This window comes from Mercenaria mercenaria, chromosome 3, assembly GCF_021730395.1.
Source record: "Mercenaria mercenaria strain notata chromosome 3, MADL_Memer_1, whole genome shotgun sequence".
Classification (NCBI taxonomy): Eukaryota; Metazoa; Mollusca; class Bivalvia; order Venerida; family Veneridae; genus Mercenaria; species Mercenaria mercenaria.
In genome coordinates this window covers 29,912,530-29,926,676 of record NC_069363.1, presented here as the reverse complement: position 1 = coordinate 29,926,676, position 14,147 = coordinate 29,912,530, and the positions used below count along the sequence as shown (strand labels likewise).

The 14,147-nt window shown below is 33.7% G+C and overlaps 1 protein-coding gene across 1 annotated transcript; it reads left to right on the top strand.

Annotated features, from left to right (window-relative positions):
• Positions 1-554: 554 nt before the first annotated feature.
• Positions 555-10,549, top strand: LOC123523601 (major facilitator superfamily domain-containing protein 1-like). The gene is made up of 12 exons (XM_045301264.2): positions 555-679; positions 1,524-1,737; positions 2,977-3,032; positions 3,392-3,541; positions 3,955-4,110; positions 4,467-4,582; positions 5,021-5,121; positions 6,128-6,236; positions 6,610-6,747; positions 9,218-9,357; positions 9,594-9,705; positions 10,145-10,549. Exons 1-12 carry the CDS (start codon positions 673-675, stop codon positions 10,547-10,549), a joined length of 1,704 nt encoding a protein of 567 aa, XP_045157199.2. The 5' UTR covers positions 555-672.
• The last annotated feature ends 3,598 nt before the right edge of the window (positions 10,550-14,147 follow it).

The window sequence follows — 14,147 nt, the reverse complement described above, 5'->3', positions numbered from 1 at the left end:
TTCAGATTGTTCAATAGTTGATATGTCTATCAAATGCAAATGTAGACATTGTATCGAAATAAAAAGATAATACCCAGCTTTTTATATACTTTCATATTAAAGGGGAGTAATTACAAAATTTTATAAAAATAATAAAATATACATTTCAAATAGGAATCTAACTCTATGTAATCGGTCTTTTTGTTCCTTAAATAATTCTCTACCAGAATATACAAAAAGTAAAAAAAGTCATTAAATGTTGATTAAATGTGATTGACCACCTTTAAGTAATATGATTACATATTCCTATTGTGTTTGCTTACATATGTTTGTATTTTACTAACACATAGGTGTTTATTCTATGTTTAAGTAAATACTATTTAATAGTTGTTCATTATTTGGGCATAATATATCCTTAAAGGGAAAGATCTCTGCCTTTATAGTCATTATACATATTGCATATTAGCCTACATAGTGCGATTCTTGTGGGTGTGTGAATTTTTTTATCAGAAAGGGGTCAGTTTACCGAACGAAAACTCTGACAGGTCAACTTTTAATCGTGACTGAGATAAATTGCAGAGTATAAAATATAAACAGTATTTATTGCAGCCTTAGTTTTACACAAGATGTTACATTGACAATAATTTTGTTAATTTTCAAAGGCTTTTGGACATTTAAAAACTCCGACGGAAAATGGCTTGTGAGTAAAAGCAAACATATCTGTATCTATTTAAACCGTTATGTACTAGTACATGGTTAAAATGAGAAGCATTGTATTTCATCAGCACACAATCATATTTTTAATGAAAATGGTTTGTAAATGTAGTAAATAATTTATTTAAATTGAACCCGCTCTAACGTCTCAAACTCGACTTTGCTCGCACGGTAACATACTTATTGGAAGTGTATTCAGACAAGTGAATGTTGAAGAAATAAATTGTGGTTAATCCGTTTTTTAAATTTGAGTATGAAATACGAGTGTGACAAAGTGGTTGGTGGGGGTGGGGTGGGGTGGTTTCTCAAAGCTTACTCACGAAACAATATATAGAAGAAACATATTTTAAAGTATAGGAGTTGAATCTATATGTGCAAAATATACATTCTAACATAAAACTGCTGTTTTTGAGTGTAAACTTGATTTAACAGAGAGATTCTCACCCTCACGCACTATAACAAACCTATTACATATGCGCCTTCAGGGATAAAGCATACGTATCACTCCCCCGCCCTCACCCTCTCCCTCACGAATAATTCAAAAGGAAATGGCATCAACGTGAACAAACGTTGACATTCACGCGCATTTATTGGATATTTAATTAAGTTGATGAACAATGTATTCACATTTTCAAAAGTTTTTTACATATTTTATGCTAGATTTTAGCGTCAGCCCATTTTTGTTTTGTGATAAAACGTCTGCAGAATGCCTCGGGATACGTTGGTACCCTCGCCCTACCGGTCTCGTTCACAAACCAATCCCTCAGGATTCTGCATATGTTATTACACGAAAAAACATGCGTGATCCCTGCAATATAACTTTATTTCAGGGCGAGGGCGATATATTTTATTGATCTTCGATTGTATGTTAGTGGTGGGGATATACTTTTGCACGGATATTCCAAGTGCTCTGCAAACACAGATTGAGTCGCCGCCAAGCGACAACTGCACAGACGAGGGCTCTGCAAACAGCACGTGCTGTATTGATTGCCTTGGACTAGGAGCTACCCAATACAATTTATTATACACAGTGTACTCATGGACGTAAGTATTTTGTAGTGTAAGAATATTGCGAGTAGCATTACGTAGTTAGAACAAAAAGAACTACTTTAGATTATTTCTGATGATTCTATTTTTTTTGCAAACAGACACTTGACTCTTTTAAACTACATCAATACAATATAGATCAATTCTCTTTCTGGGAGATTATTTTTTAACACTGGGCAGTATTTCTTCTTCTGATCGATGGAATCTCTAAGAAGTCAAACACAATAAAAGTGAAAATACACTTTTGCTTAACGGATTTTTTCATACTCCTCAGTATAAGTAAACAAAAAGGAGATATTTTCTTGCCATCCCTAGAGTCGCCGTTTGGTCAGTTTTTCTGTGAACTACTTTAAACCGAAGCTTTGAGCAGGTAGCAAAAACTTGTGAAATAATTATACTCTAATCGACTAGAAGTATACGTCTTTCTAGACATAAAATATAAATATTTCTTACATATATTTGCTTATATCGTCACCTCTGCAGAAAGTAGTTAATTGCACTGACATAAAGAAGCAGGTAACCATGTTTGGCTGATGTTACGATTTATATATCGTAAATGTTTACATGTAGCTCTGGCTGTGTTTGTTTTATTTATTTTAGTATATCAAATAATGGTATGGTACAACACAAATTAAGAATTTCAAATATCACATATACAATGACTAGGAATTAAAACAAATTGAAAGACAACTAAAAATCATTACTAACATAAAATACCAATAATTGCAAAATGTACCAGGACATGTATTCATATACCCATGATGTCACAAAAAAGGGGAGTGCGAATCCCCTGATTTCCATTGTGGTCCTGGATGAATGATGACATGTCCTAGCAGGGCACAACAACTTTGTAGTAATGGTGGTAACTTGAGTAAATTTATCGGTAGTTTAAAATGAGTATCACAGCAAAGGAATCACTGTATAAATAAAAAAAATGACAAATGTATCTACAAGCTATGTAAAATATGCTTTTAACTGAAACCTGGAACTGATGCATGTTTTCAGAATTCTTAACATCATGTGGCAATTTATTCCACAAAGAACAACCATTGTGCTGTGTGCTTCCAGGAAATCTACAATTACCTTTTAATTCTTATACAGGTGGTCATCTGATGTTTTCTCCTTTCCTACTTTTTGTAAAAAATCTGAAAATATTATTATACACATTTAGTTATTTTCATCAACTACATTTTGTTGTTCTGTTATGGAACTATTTGGTTGTTTTTTTTTCTGCAGAAGCTCTGTGATGATACTTCCGGTTGGTTTTGTTATTGACCGCATGGGCAACAGACGTAAGTACTTATATCTCATTGATATTACGGACAATAAGAAAAGAATAATGGTTTGAACTTTACTGTAGTTCAGTCCAAATATGTATTTTGTAAGAAGGAAGTGTACAAATAAAACTTTCAAAAGGATTATGTTTTACAACGTTTAATAAATCTTTGTCCTGTCTATTCTGTCGGCAAAAGGAAGCATTTTGATTTTACATGATATATTACTTATAACTATTATGTAATGGTAATTGAATTATATAATATATAGTTGTTTTTAAAAGTCATCCAAATAAAGAACTACAAATCAATATGTAAAAGATCATTTTGACATATATTAAGTCATTCATAAAATTCTTTTTTCTATATGACTTTAGTTTCTGCTGTTTTATTTACCGCCATTGCTACCAGCGGTTCTCTCTTGTTTGCGATTGGTTCAGTTCCTGGCATTCGGAATACTTCAATCATGTTTCCTTTAATGATGATTGGTCGACTGTTCATTGGGGCGGGCACTGGTTCCTCCAGAAGTAAGTTCTATCTTGGCTGTCATTGACTCAGTTACAAAATGGTATTCGGAATACTTCAGTCTTGCTTTCTCCAATGATGATTGGTCGGTTGTTAAATGGGGCGGGCACTGGTTCCTCTAGTCATATTGCTTCTCGTGTCAGAGACTACATATGTATCGCATTTTTCTTGTTCTATAGGAACGGCGCGATCTGCGATGCAAAAAATGGGGTTTTTCGCTTGGACTCGTTACAGTTTTGTATAAGTCATTACTCTCAGTCAAGTGCGTAACAGTTCATGACCTATTTCAAATCTTATTACTCCGCACTCAGCGGTACACTGTTTACATGTTTTAGAAATGATTTGTAATTCTTGTTAAAGGTGTCACTAAATAACTAAGTGAAGACAGCTTAATAAAATTTTCCATTTTTTAAAGTTGTTCGAGACCGTGTGATAGCAAGTTGGTTTCCGGATAGACTTGCTCTAGCGTTTGGCATTGCTGTGTCTACCATGGGCCTTGGGAGTGTCCTAACCTTTTTGTTAACATCAAATATAGCAAGATGGATAGGCTTAGGACCGACGCTTTTTGTTGGTGAGTTAAATTGAATGAAGTATTCAGTTCCTTCAATCTTTAGAATAATAAAAGAAACGAGGACAGAGGAAAAGGTTGTTTTAGTTGATTTAGCAGTGGTACGATAAATAGTTGGACAGTTATATTGTAAATACCTAATGGTTTTTGGGTGAAAAACGAAACGAAAATGTGTGTGATGAGACCTTTCTACTGATGTATTAGTCTATGTACGCAGCAAGTGTGTTTTGATTGCCACTCTTGTGTCCTTATACAACATATCTACCATAATTGTAGACGCCTAATTTAAGTTCGAGTACATATGAATATCCGCCCTGCTTCGGAGCTGTGTTACTTTAGCGGCATGTTTATTATTTCAGGTGCTGGTGTATGTAGCACATGTTTTATATCAGCATTGTGTCTTGCTTATCTCGACTGGTATGGGACAAAGCATCACAGTGATACTAAAGTCACAATTAGACAAATTTCAGCAGCGGTATGTGTGCAACCAGTTTTCAAAAAACTGATGAAAGGTCATTAGTTTTCACGTTGCACTTGTCATTGTTTAACACTTTAATACAAAACAAGTTAGAGGACTAAAATAAGCTGATCGGTTGATTTCCATATAAGTATTCCTTTCCGTAATTCGTTAAGGAGAATCGTAAAATTTCTTTAAATGCAATATCATGTTAAGCTAAGATGTTTTACAATAAAGATTTGTTTCTGAAAGCAAATGTTTAAAAGAGATCGATTTCGTGAACTAAACGGCCATGACAAATCGAAATTTAAGTTAACGTAAGTTTTCAGATATTAATTTACTTCTTTTGTTAACTCCACACGCTCATATATTTCATATTCAAATGGGAACAAGTGAGATGCTTTTTACGGAAACATGTGAACTAGTCTTATTTATTTCACTGATATTTTATTTCAGAATATAACAACAATTCAAAAGTTGCCACGTTCATTTTGGTTGATTAGTATCATGATAGCTACATACTACAGTTTTCAACTACCGTTTACTGCTAACGGAAGGTAAGACATGCAACACGTCGTAAATGCATATTTCATGTCTGTTACAATCTGTGAAGTAAGGAAAATGACTATATTAATTTATTCAAATAGTTTTTTGCTTATTAACTTGTTTGGTTAAAATTGGGTTTATTCTAGATTTTTCATGAAGAACAAACTCATTCATGCTATAGAATGTCCCGATATGATTTTTGGGACAAGATTACCCGAGTTAGAAGTATACTTCTGAAAATCATAAAATTCTTATTTGATCATACGTTAGTTAAAGCGCTACAAAAGTAGTTTCATTCATTAACATCGCGGATGAATTATCACTGATTAAATGAAGTAGTAAAAGTGGAGAGCAGGAACTCAACATTTAGCCTATGGTTGCGACTGCATTCAAGCTGACCAGCTAGATTATATATGCAAAGTAGTCCAGCCTATGGTCGTATCACTGACTGCATTCTACCTGACCATTTAGATAATGTAAGTCCTGATTCATGTGAAGTCGCATAGAGAACAATCTAGGTCTTAAATGTATGTAATTCATTTTTTGCTTATGTTTTCGTTATAGCATCATTTGGTAACATGGAAATATTTTGGCATTCAAATTATTACAAATGAATCCAAGTTTCAAATATAACAATGTATCAGAGCGATACTTGTAATCATAAGGCGGATGTAGATATTATTGTGAGGTTGATATTTGATATTCTTTATTTCTAATGTTATGTACGTTTTGTTTTCTTTGAGGTAAGATATGTGCTCTGAAATATTTATTTAACTGGATTTTGTGACATGATATAAATTATCAGCATAACTGATATTGCTGTACCCGTAAAGTGTCCAGGCATGATCATGGAATATTGAAACTTAAAAGACAGAACTAACAAAAACGCACCCACCAGTCCTCTCAGACCTTGATTATAGCATGTCTTAAGAAGTTAAGCCGACTGAAAATTGTGTTGGGCGACCTCTTTTCCTAGAACGAATAACTACAAAATATAGGCTACTCTCTTTCTTACAGCAAGTTTATACGTGAGAAGTTTGGGTACGTGAGAACCGACTCTTCATACATAAATGGCGTCGTCTATGACGTGTCCGTAGTCATTTCTCCATTCGTCGGTCTTCTGCTTGTAAGTTAGCAAATAATTTCATCTTTTAAATAAGGAGCCTGTTTTAATGAATGTTACTTGAATTGTAGTTCTATTATTCTATTATTGTCACAGTCTTCTTGAACTATATAGATGGAAGATATCTCTGAATAAACTTGGAACTCGGTATAAAGGCTGTTAATGTGAATGCTTAAATAAATGAACGATAGAACAAACAAATAGATGTATTAATGACCATATCTGAATTGCATCTGGCTGCTATCAATTTAAAATGTAATAACATTTTATAATTACAAAACTCATTCTAGAGCTACATTCTACTGCATGTTATGCAAGGTTGATAGCCAGCACTGGTACATAATTGCAATGTTATCAACCATATTATCTGCTGCAGGATAAAATTGGGAACCGCGGTTGGGTAGCATTCCTAGCAGCCATGTTAACCATCCCCATGGGACCGATACTTCTGTATACAGACTTACCTCCACTTCCGGTCTATATATGGATAGGTGTCATGTTTACAGCTACTGTTGTAAGTTCGTAATATATTATATTTTGAACAAAGTCAGCTATAAGTTTATTTTAAACATAATTATCCTCAGTGATTTATGTACACATCATAGTTTGAACAAAAGAAACAGTAAATGATAAGTATGAAAGACTTGCAGAATTATTCTTCTTCGCGGACGAAAAACGTTCAAATGTTTTGAGCTCAGAACTGTAGTGGGACTAGACAATATTGTCTTGGAAAAATAACAAAATGCAAAGAAAACCCCCAAATAAGCAAAAATGTGATGAAAACCTTGCAGTTAATGTATTTTTAAAGTAAGATGAAAAATAGAAGGAGGAGATAGAAAGAAGCATTGAAAAATGTCTCATGGGAACTGTCATATAAAACTAAACGTAATCTCTGGCTGTCAGATATGTAGGTTAGTACATGAGAAAATCTAAACAATGTTTTCCTAATCAGAAAGGTTTGGGTTACCAAATAAACCTAATCAAAATCAATATCGAATAACAGCAAAAATCTAAAAGCTCGTCTACACTATTCAAGAAAACTTGCACAAGATATAAATCACAGCAACTTGTATAGTGTAGACAGTACATTGTGTCCCCCATTAGTGTCTTTTTGAGTGGCAGTTTCCAGATAATTTTAAACTCATCCTATTTTTCTTGGATGGTAGTGCTGTCAAATGCTTTGATAAAGGGTTTTTGATGAGGAGCACCTGCCCAGTTTGGTATTTTGTTTACATTTTTTCATTAAATGTGTATTGAGATCTAATAAAACCATCATTGCATGTTTGGCTTTGATAATTTAACAATAAACATGGCAGTGTGGACAGCAGAAAAAATGATGTTTTAATTGAATGACATTCTCAAAAGCCAAGTTTATATAATTCAGTAATAAAATTATATCTAGTACTCCAGTGGAAGAGTAACATCAGCCAGTTCGGTGTTCTCAAAAAGTGTTTTTACATTATCAACCATGTTTCTCACAAGGTTACATATTAACAAAATATGACTGTTTTATCATATTTCCTGAAATAATATCTTTTAAGTAGCTTTGTTCCTCAACTGGATATGTATCACTTCAACTAGATTTTTTCTCAATCAATGTTTTCACCAATGCTTCTTTTTTTTTAAATGTCTAAATATTTGATTTTTATAAACAGGTTGTACTGGTATCATTTCGGTCATCTTTTTTATTTACCTGTCATAATTTCCCTCCATTTAAAATGAATGTGTCTTCCAAGTTCAAGAAATATTGCAAAGCACTAATTGCTTATACAAGATATAAATTATCTAGTGATTTATGGGCCCTACAAGATTTTCTTGTAGTGTGTAGACGGGATTTAAGAAAATGTTACGACAGGCAATAGGAAATGAACACTCAAAGAAATAGTGAAGGTTTCAAGATGATAGTAAATGGACTCCAACTAGTTCGAAGTTTTCTGTGACCTGACACCAAAGTAATAAACTGACGGAGTGCGTTGCTTCTGTTGAAATTGATTTTAAACGAAGGCAAACTTTTAGAGTTGCGGATGACTGGTGTCAGTAGGTTCCACTCAGTCAGTGTTTGTATCGTTTGTCTAAGAGAGCTTCCCAAGTTACTTCTCGTTATAGATTTTCCAAAGAAAAAGTCTCGGAGGCGGTGCGTGTACATTGGTTTTTACTTTGTAATTGATCAAATTGATTGATTACTTAATACATTTAATTCACACCACGTCAGCGTATACGAGGATAGATCTTTTGAAAGAAGCGCATTTTTTCATTTGCAAGTAAGTCGATATGAAAGTGCCATCATTTAAAGGAAGCTTCTGAGATGTTTATGGTCAAATATCGCTAGTATGTGCTTGTTGAACATTTGGAGGGGAGAGTAATGTTGGCGATTCTGTTGTCTTGAGATTAGCAGGGATTCTGATTTACAGGTATTAAAAGTGACTAGCCTTTTCTCTGCCCATGAAGATATTGTTTGAAACTGTTCAAGTTGATTTTAAACGAAGATAAGATCTGCGGCTCTAATGGACTGCTCACCAATTACATAGAGACTTGTGTCGTCCAAGAACAGATTAATACAGGATTTTTTTTTTTAGGTTTAAGCTGCATTTATTGGCATGATCAGGAAAGTGCACTTTTTGACATGATATATTGTTCTTTCTGTTTTTCTTAAAGACATCACGAAACAACACTATTACGCACTTTTAGTGAGAAACAACGCAAGAAAACACTTTTAAAAGTGTTTTAAGTGTTTAGGATCGGTGTTTTAAGTGTTTAGGATCAGTTTTTATGTGTTTAAGATCAGTGTTTTAGTGTTCAGGCAAAGTAAAATGTTGTGCCGGTAATGTACATTTCCCAAATAACAAATAGTATCTTTATGTTCATTGAACATATGTTGGTAGAAACAAGCATTCAGCATACATTATGTATTGTTCATACTAGCATAAATTGTATTTGTTCATAATAAAAAGATCTATAACTGATTATGATTATATCCACCATAGGTTGCTTTATGGTCTGCTATTCCTCATGTTGTCCCCCATTCATCAGTAGGGACAGCCAATGGAATCGCATCTTGCATGCTCGATTTAACAGTTGGAAGTACCAATCTTGCCGTTGGTCGATTATTGTCAAAAGGAGAAAGGTACGGTAGTGTATGATAGCTATTTCCAACTTCAATCATCAAGTTAAGAAGTACCTTATTGCAAAACTATATTTTGATAAGACAAGATTGTTGAAAATATTGTCAATTCTCGTTAGAAATTGCACACGCTGCTTAAAAGTTCACAGTTAATGTATTTAGTAATTAATGCTAAATGATGGTACTAGGCAGTTATATGATATGTTTCGAAAATACACATTCTCTGCTATTTCTTACAGCTCAGAAAACGGGGTAAATGACAACTGGGCTTACGTTTTCCTCCTAATGTTCGGGTTCGCTACCGTGTGTGCTGTTTGTGGTGTATTTGTTAACACCATTTGCAAAGGAAAGGTACGGATCTTTTTTGCTCGTATTTTGCTAAACCTGATTATATTTAGTTGTCATTACATGTATACATAAAACTAAGTATCACTTAGTAAGGGCTAAATTGGCGGTTGTTATTAGTGAAAACGTGATATACTATATCCCTGTAAATACATTTCGTTATTATCGTAAATGTTCTTTCTCCGCACATCCATCCTAAAGTCTAGTAGTCCGTGTTGAGACGAATTTTAAAATATTAGATGATGGTTTAGCTCTGTTGATCAGTGATGAATCCCTAAAAAGATATGAAAATGAAAATGGTATTTAAACAAACAATTGATAAGTAATGAATTCCATTATTGATTACTAACGAATTTTATTAGGATACATTAAGTATGAAAAACACTGCGACGTATTCACATGTTTTTTAACACATTCATTTATTGTAAGAAACTACTTCTTGCAGACAAATAAAGTAAACAGAAAACATCTTGTTGTACGTGAAAAAAGCAAGGATATGGTGGAAAAACCAAAGGAAGTCGAAGAACAACATTCTGAAGATGTTTATTCTATATTCAAAGACATAATCATTGAAAATGAGTCATCGGATATGTGGCGAAAATATTCGAGCAGGTCAAAATCACCACACGGAGACGAAACTGCTAAAGAACAAAAATATTTCCGTATAGACCTTGACAGTGACAGTGGTATAGATATAACGATAACGTTAACGGAAAAGGAAAGTGCTATTGCAGACGAAAATAAGTTAAATCATTACATAAAATTGTTAGATGAGGTGTACAAACACGTAACAACTATCTCTGTCGAAAATGGTTATACTGACCGGAATGAAATTCACAGATCAATATGAAAGAAAAAACACGTATCAAACATACATCACTAGAGTTATCATAAATAAAAATAGTCGAGCCTCCTTCGACTAAGAGTCTTTTTTTAAAAAAAACAAAAAAAAAAAACTTAAAAATATGTCAGTCGACATATGTTACATTTTCTGTTTCAGTATATATGTAACTTATTCCCTAAGGACGTTTATATTGTCATTGACAAGTTCCTCGGTAAACATCATTGTAACTAAAGTTACAGCACACAGCTATGATTATCACACAGCAAGTTACATTACAAGTCTTTTTGGCTTTAATTACTGATGGACTGAATACAGTGTTTTCTGATTTTACTTGTTCATGAAAGCTTAAAGTAATGTTTGAACACCCTAACTTGGTGGGAGAAATTATCAAAACCTGTTTTAAAGAAGTAGTACATATAATACAGTTATGAACTCTACATTTTCGGAAAAAATATTCAAATAGTCAAGTGTATGCGACTGTTTATTGAACCATAAATTACATTTCCTTAATAATAGAAAGTCTACTACTTAAGGCCCATTCTTGGCCAGTTGAAAAATATCTAGTTACATAAAAGGTTGTGTTTGTGACTTACGACTTTATAAGATATATGTATATGTGCTGTTGGATACAAAACCTATTCTGCCGAAAGGTCGTAATGGCATATAGGGCTTTTTAGAACTATATGAATATATGATGATCGGTAACTGCAATATGGTTAGGAACAATTTAGGTGAGTAATCTGTAAAACGATATTAATGAACAGTTTTTTTTTCTTCAGTTTTCTCAAAAGTAGAATTTTACAGTTTACGTCCTTTTATTTGTAGGGCACTGTGTTATTGAAATAAACTTATTGAAGGACAATCTGGGGAGCAAGTGTCAATCTTCCCATCTTTGATCTTTTCATAATGATACTAGGTTTTCCTTAGGAATACTTTAAAGCCTCGCGTTAGCGCTTCTTTGCCCTAAGATTCCTAGCAAGATTTTCTTCAAATACTTGTTTTAGACATGTCTTAATAGCTGTTTGATCCTTCTGTTAAGTGTCTATATATTTCATTGTTTTAACAATGTTGACTTGTCTTTTATAATCCAAACTGAATTATTTTATACATATTTGATTTTGAGACTTAGTTACACTAATATCTGTTGTTCAAAGTGACCCCGGTCTAAAATTATTTTCACACACCCAGAAAATGATATATATTGACCGAACAATGACCCTGGAATATTGGTTTTTACTTTTCGTGGTGTTTACATATTATGATATTTTAATGAATCAGCTACTTGACAATTTTTTAAACAGAGCGGCATTCTAGACGATTATTTATTAGGCAGTTGGTATTGGCCAAACCCAAATGTTCTCGCCGGAACCGCCTAGATTTGCATACTCATATAACTACAACTTATGTTGTAGTCGCCAAATGCGTTATGAAGTTCTAATTTTGAGGTGTTTCTTTACACAATTTATGAAGAATATCGCCGAGTTTTTAAGTTAAATATTGTTATACCTACTTTCCTCTTCAATTTGTACCACGTTACAATATCTATCCTTGTTGGATACAATATATTGCAAAACAAAAAGATTAAAAAAAGCCGCACCAGCATGAATAGCAACATCAATAAACGTTTGACGCGATGTTTCTATATACGTCACAAAGATAGAATCATGTAATTGTTACTTTTAAGTGAGAAAATAAACATAGAGTAAAAATATTAACATATTGCCGTATACAGTACGAGATATACCTGGACGAGTACCCATTCGAAAAAAACATACAGTACTCGCCTGTCGCCTCTTCCTATATGTTTTTATCAAATGGGTACTCGTCTAAGTATAAGGGTGATTCAATAAATTCTGTCACTGTCTTCCATAGAAACCATTGTACATAACAACACTGGAATTTCACATAGAAGTGAATGGATTTTTACTCAACATGCCTGTGAAATATCGATTTAATCCAATAGCAGTTGACTAAACACTCATATATAGTGGCTATATTTCAATGCTTTAATGAAATGTGAGTACAAATAGAAATCAGGCCTTACATTAGAGCCCGGGTTTCTTTGCGGGTATCTCCGAAAGATATATTTTTTTTGTGTCGTGTCCATGGTAGTTATGTAGTGGCCTTAAAAACAGTTTTGTCTTCGGATTGAAAACTTCAAGGAGGTCTAAATAGTCTCCAAGGCCGTAATCGTCTTAGCAGACCTGTTGTTGCAAACAAATAAAGACATGGTTGTCGATAGAGGTATGGTAGAACATGGTCGATATACTATTTCCCAGGGCTCACACTATAAGCATTGCTGAAGGGACCGTCCATCATATTCTGGCTGACCGTTTGACATTAAAGAAGCTTTGTGCTAGATGAGCCCCCTATTTGTTACATTAGACCAAAAGTCCAAGCGTATAGATTGCAAAAAGAAACTACTGAAAAACATAAAAATTGTGATCACAAGCAAATTTCAGAATTGCACACTGGGGACGACGCTTTGGTTACCTTCACCGGAATTTATTACTGACTAAAATAAGTTTTTACTAGAGTTTTCATATATTTTATCACAATATCTTTTCACGTGGGCTTTTACAGCAGTAAGGCGTGATGTTGATAACTTGGAAATATTTGCAGTGGTACAATTAAGAGCTTGAATTAGCGATAATACGAGCTTTATATGGTTGTTTTTGTAATTTTGGAATCAAGAACATGGTTGGAAGTTTAATTGGCTGGTCATCTTTATGAACTTTCAAATTAGAAACTTTATTGATGTGATCAGTGACCAAAAGCTGCTCAACAGAAGTTCTCAATGTATAGGCTTTAGTACTATTTAGTTTGTTTCGCAAAACATTAATATAATGTAGGCATCAAAAGATGATATACTGTTGGCCACCTTGACTGCTGGAACAAAAACTTACTTAGAATGAAATTCTTGGATTTCCCTTTTCAGATGTCTTAATGTAAACTTGAGTTTAGGTGGAAGTAGGTACTCATTTGTTTTATAAAATTTTATACGAGAATCGACAATGTTAAAAATATTACGTTCCCAAGACGATAATGCATTTGGATCAGCATTCTTACGACGGCACCATTTAACACAAAAAGTTTCAATGGATTCTGCAATCTGACCACGACATGCGTCGAAATCAATATTTGAAAGAATTCTGTATTAAGGTCCTTTAAAGAATAAATTACGAATACGTTAGTCTTTGATAATATCAAAATTACCAGTGATGACATGACCTGCATCTGAACAACTCTAACATATTTGATCTCGTTAATTTGAGCATGATTATTTTATTGTCCTTCATGATTAACCTATCAACTATAGTTCCAGTAAGCCTGAATTTGTGGTGGCACTGATTTTTGCACGATGGGGCACCTGGGGTCTTCCTCCACCATAACAGCTGGAGGTCGCCATATGACCTATAAGGGTGTCGGTGAGACGTTAAACCCAAGGAAAACAAAAAGAAAAATAAACAAAAAAACATAATTTTCCATTTTTCGCATGAGATAATCATGCGGAATCTCGACAGAGTTCTAGTTCTAGTCGGTACTCCCGAACAATCAATTAAGATTATGACTGACAGGCGCTTGACGGGGAAACAGTGTTAAT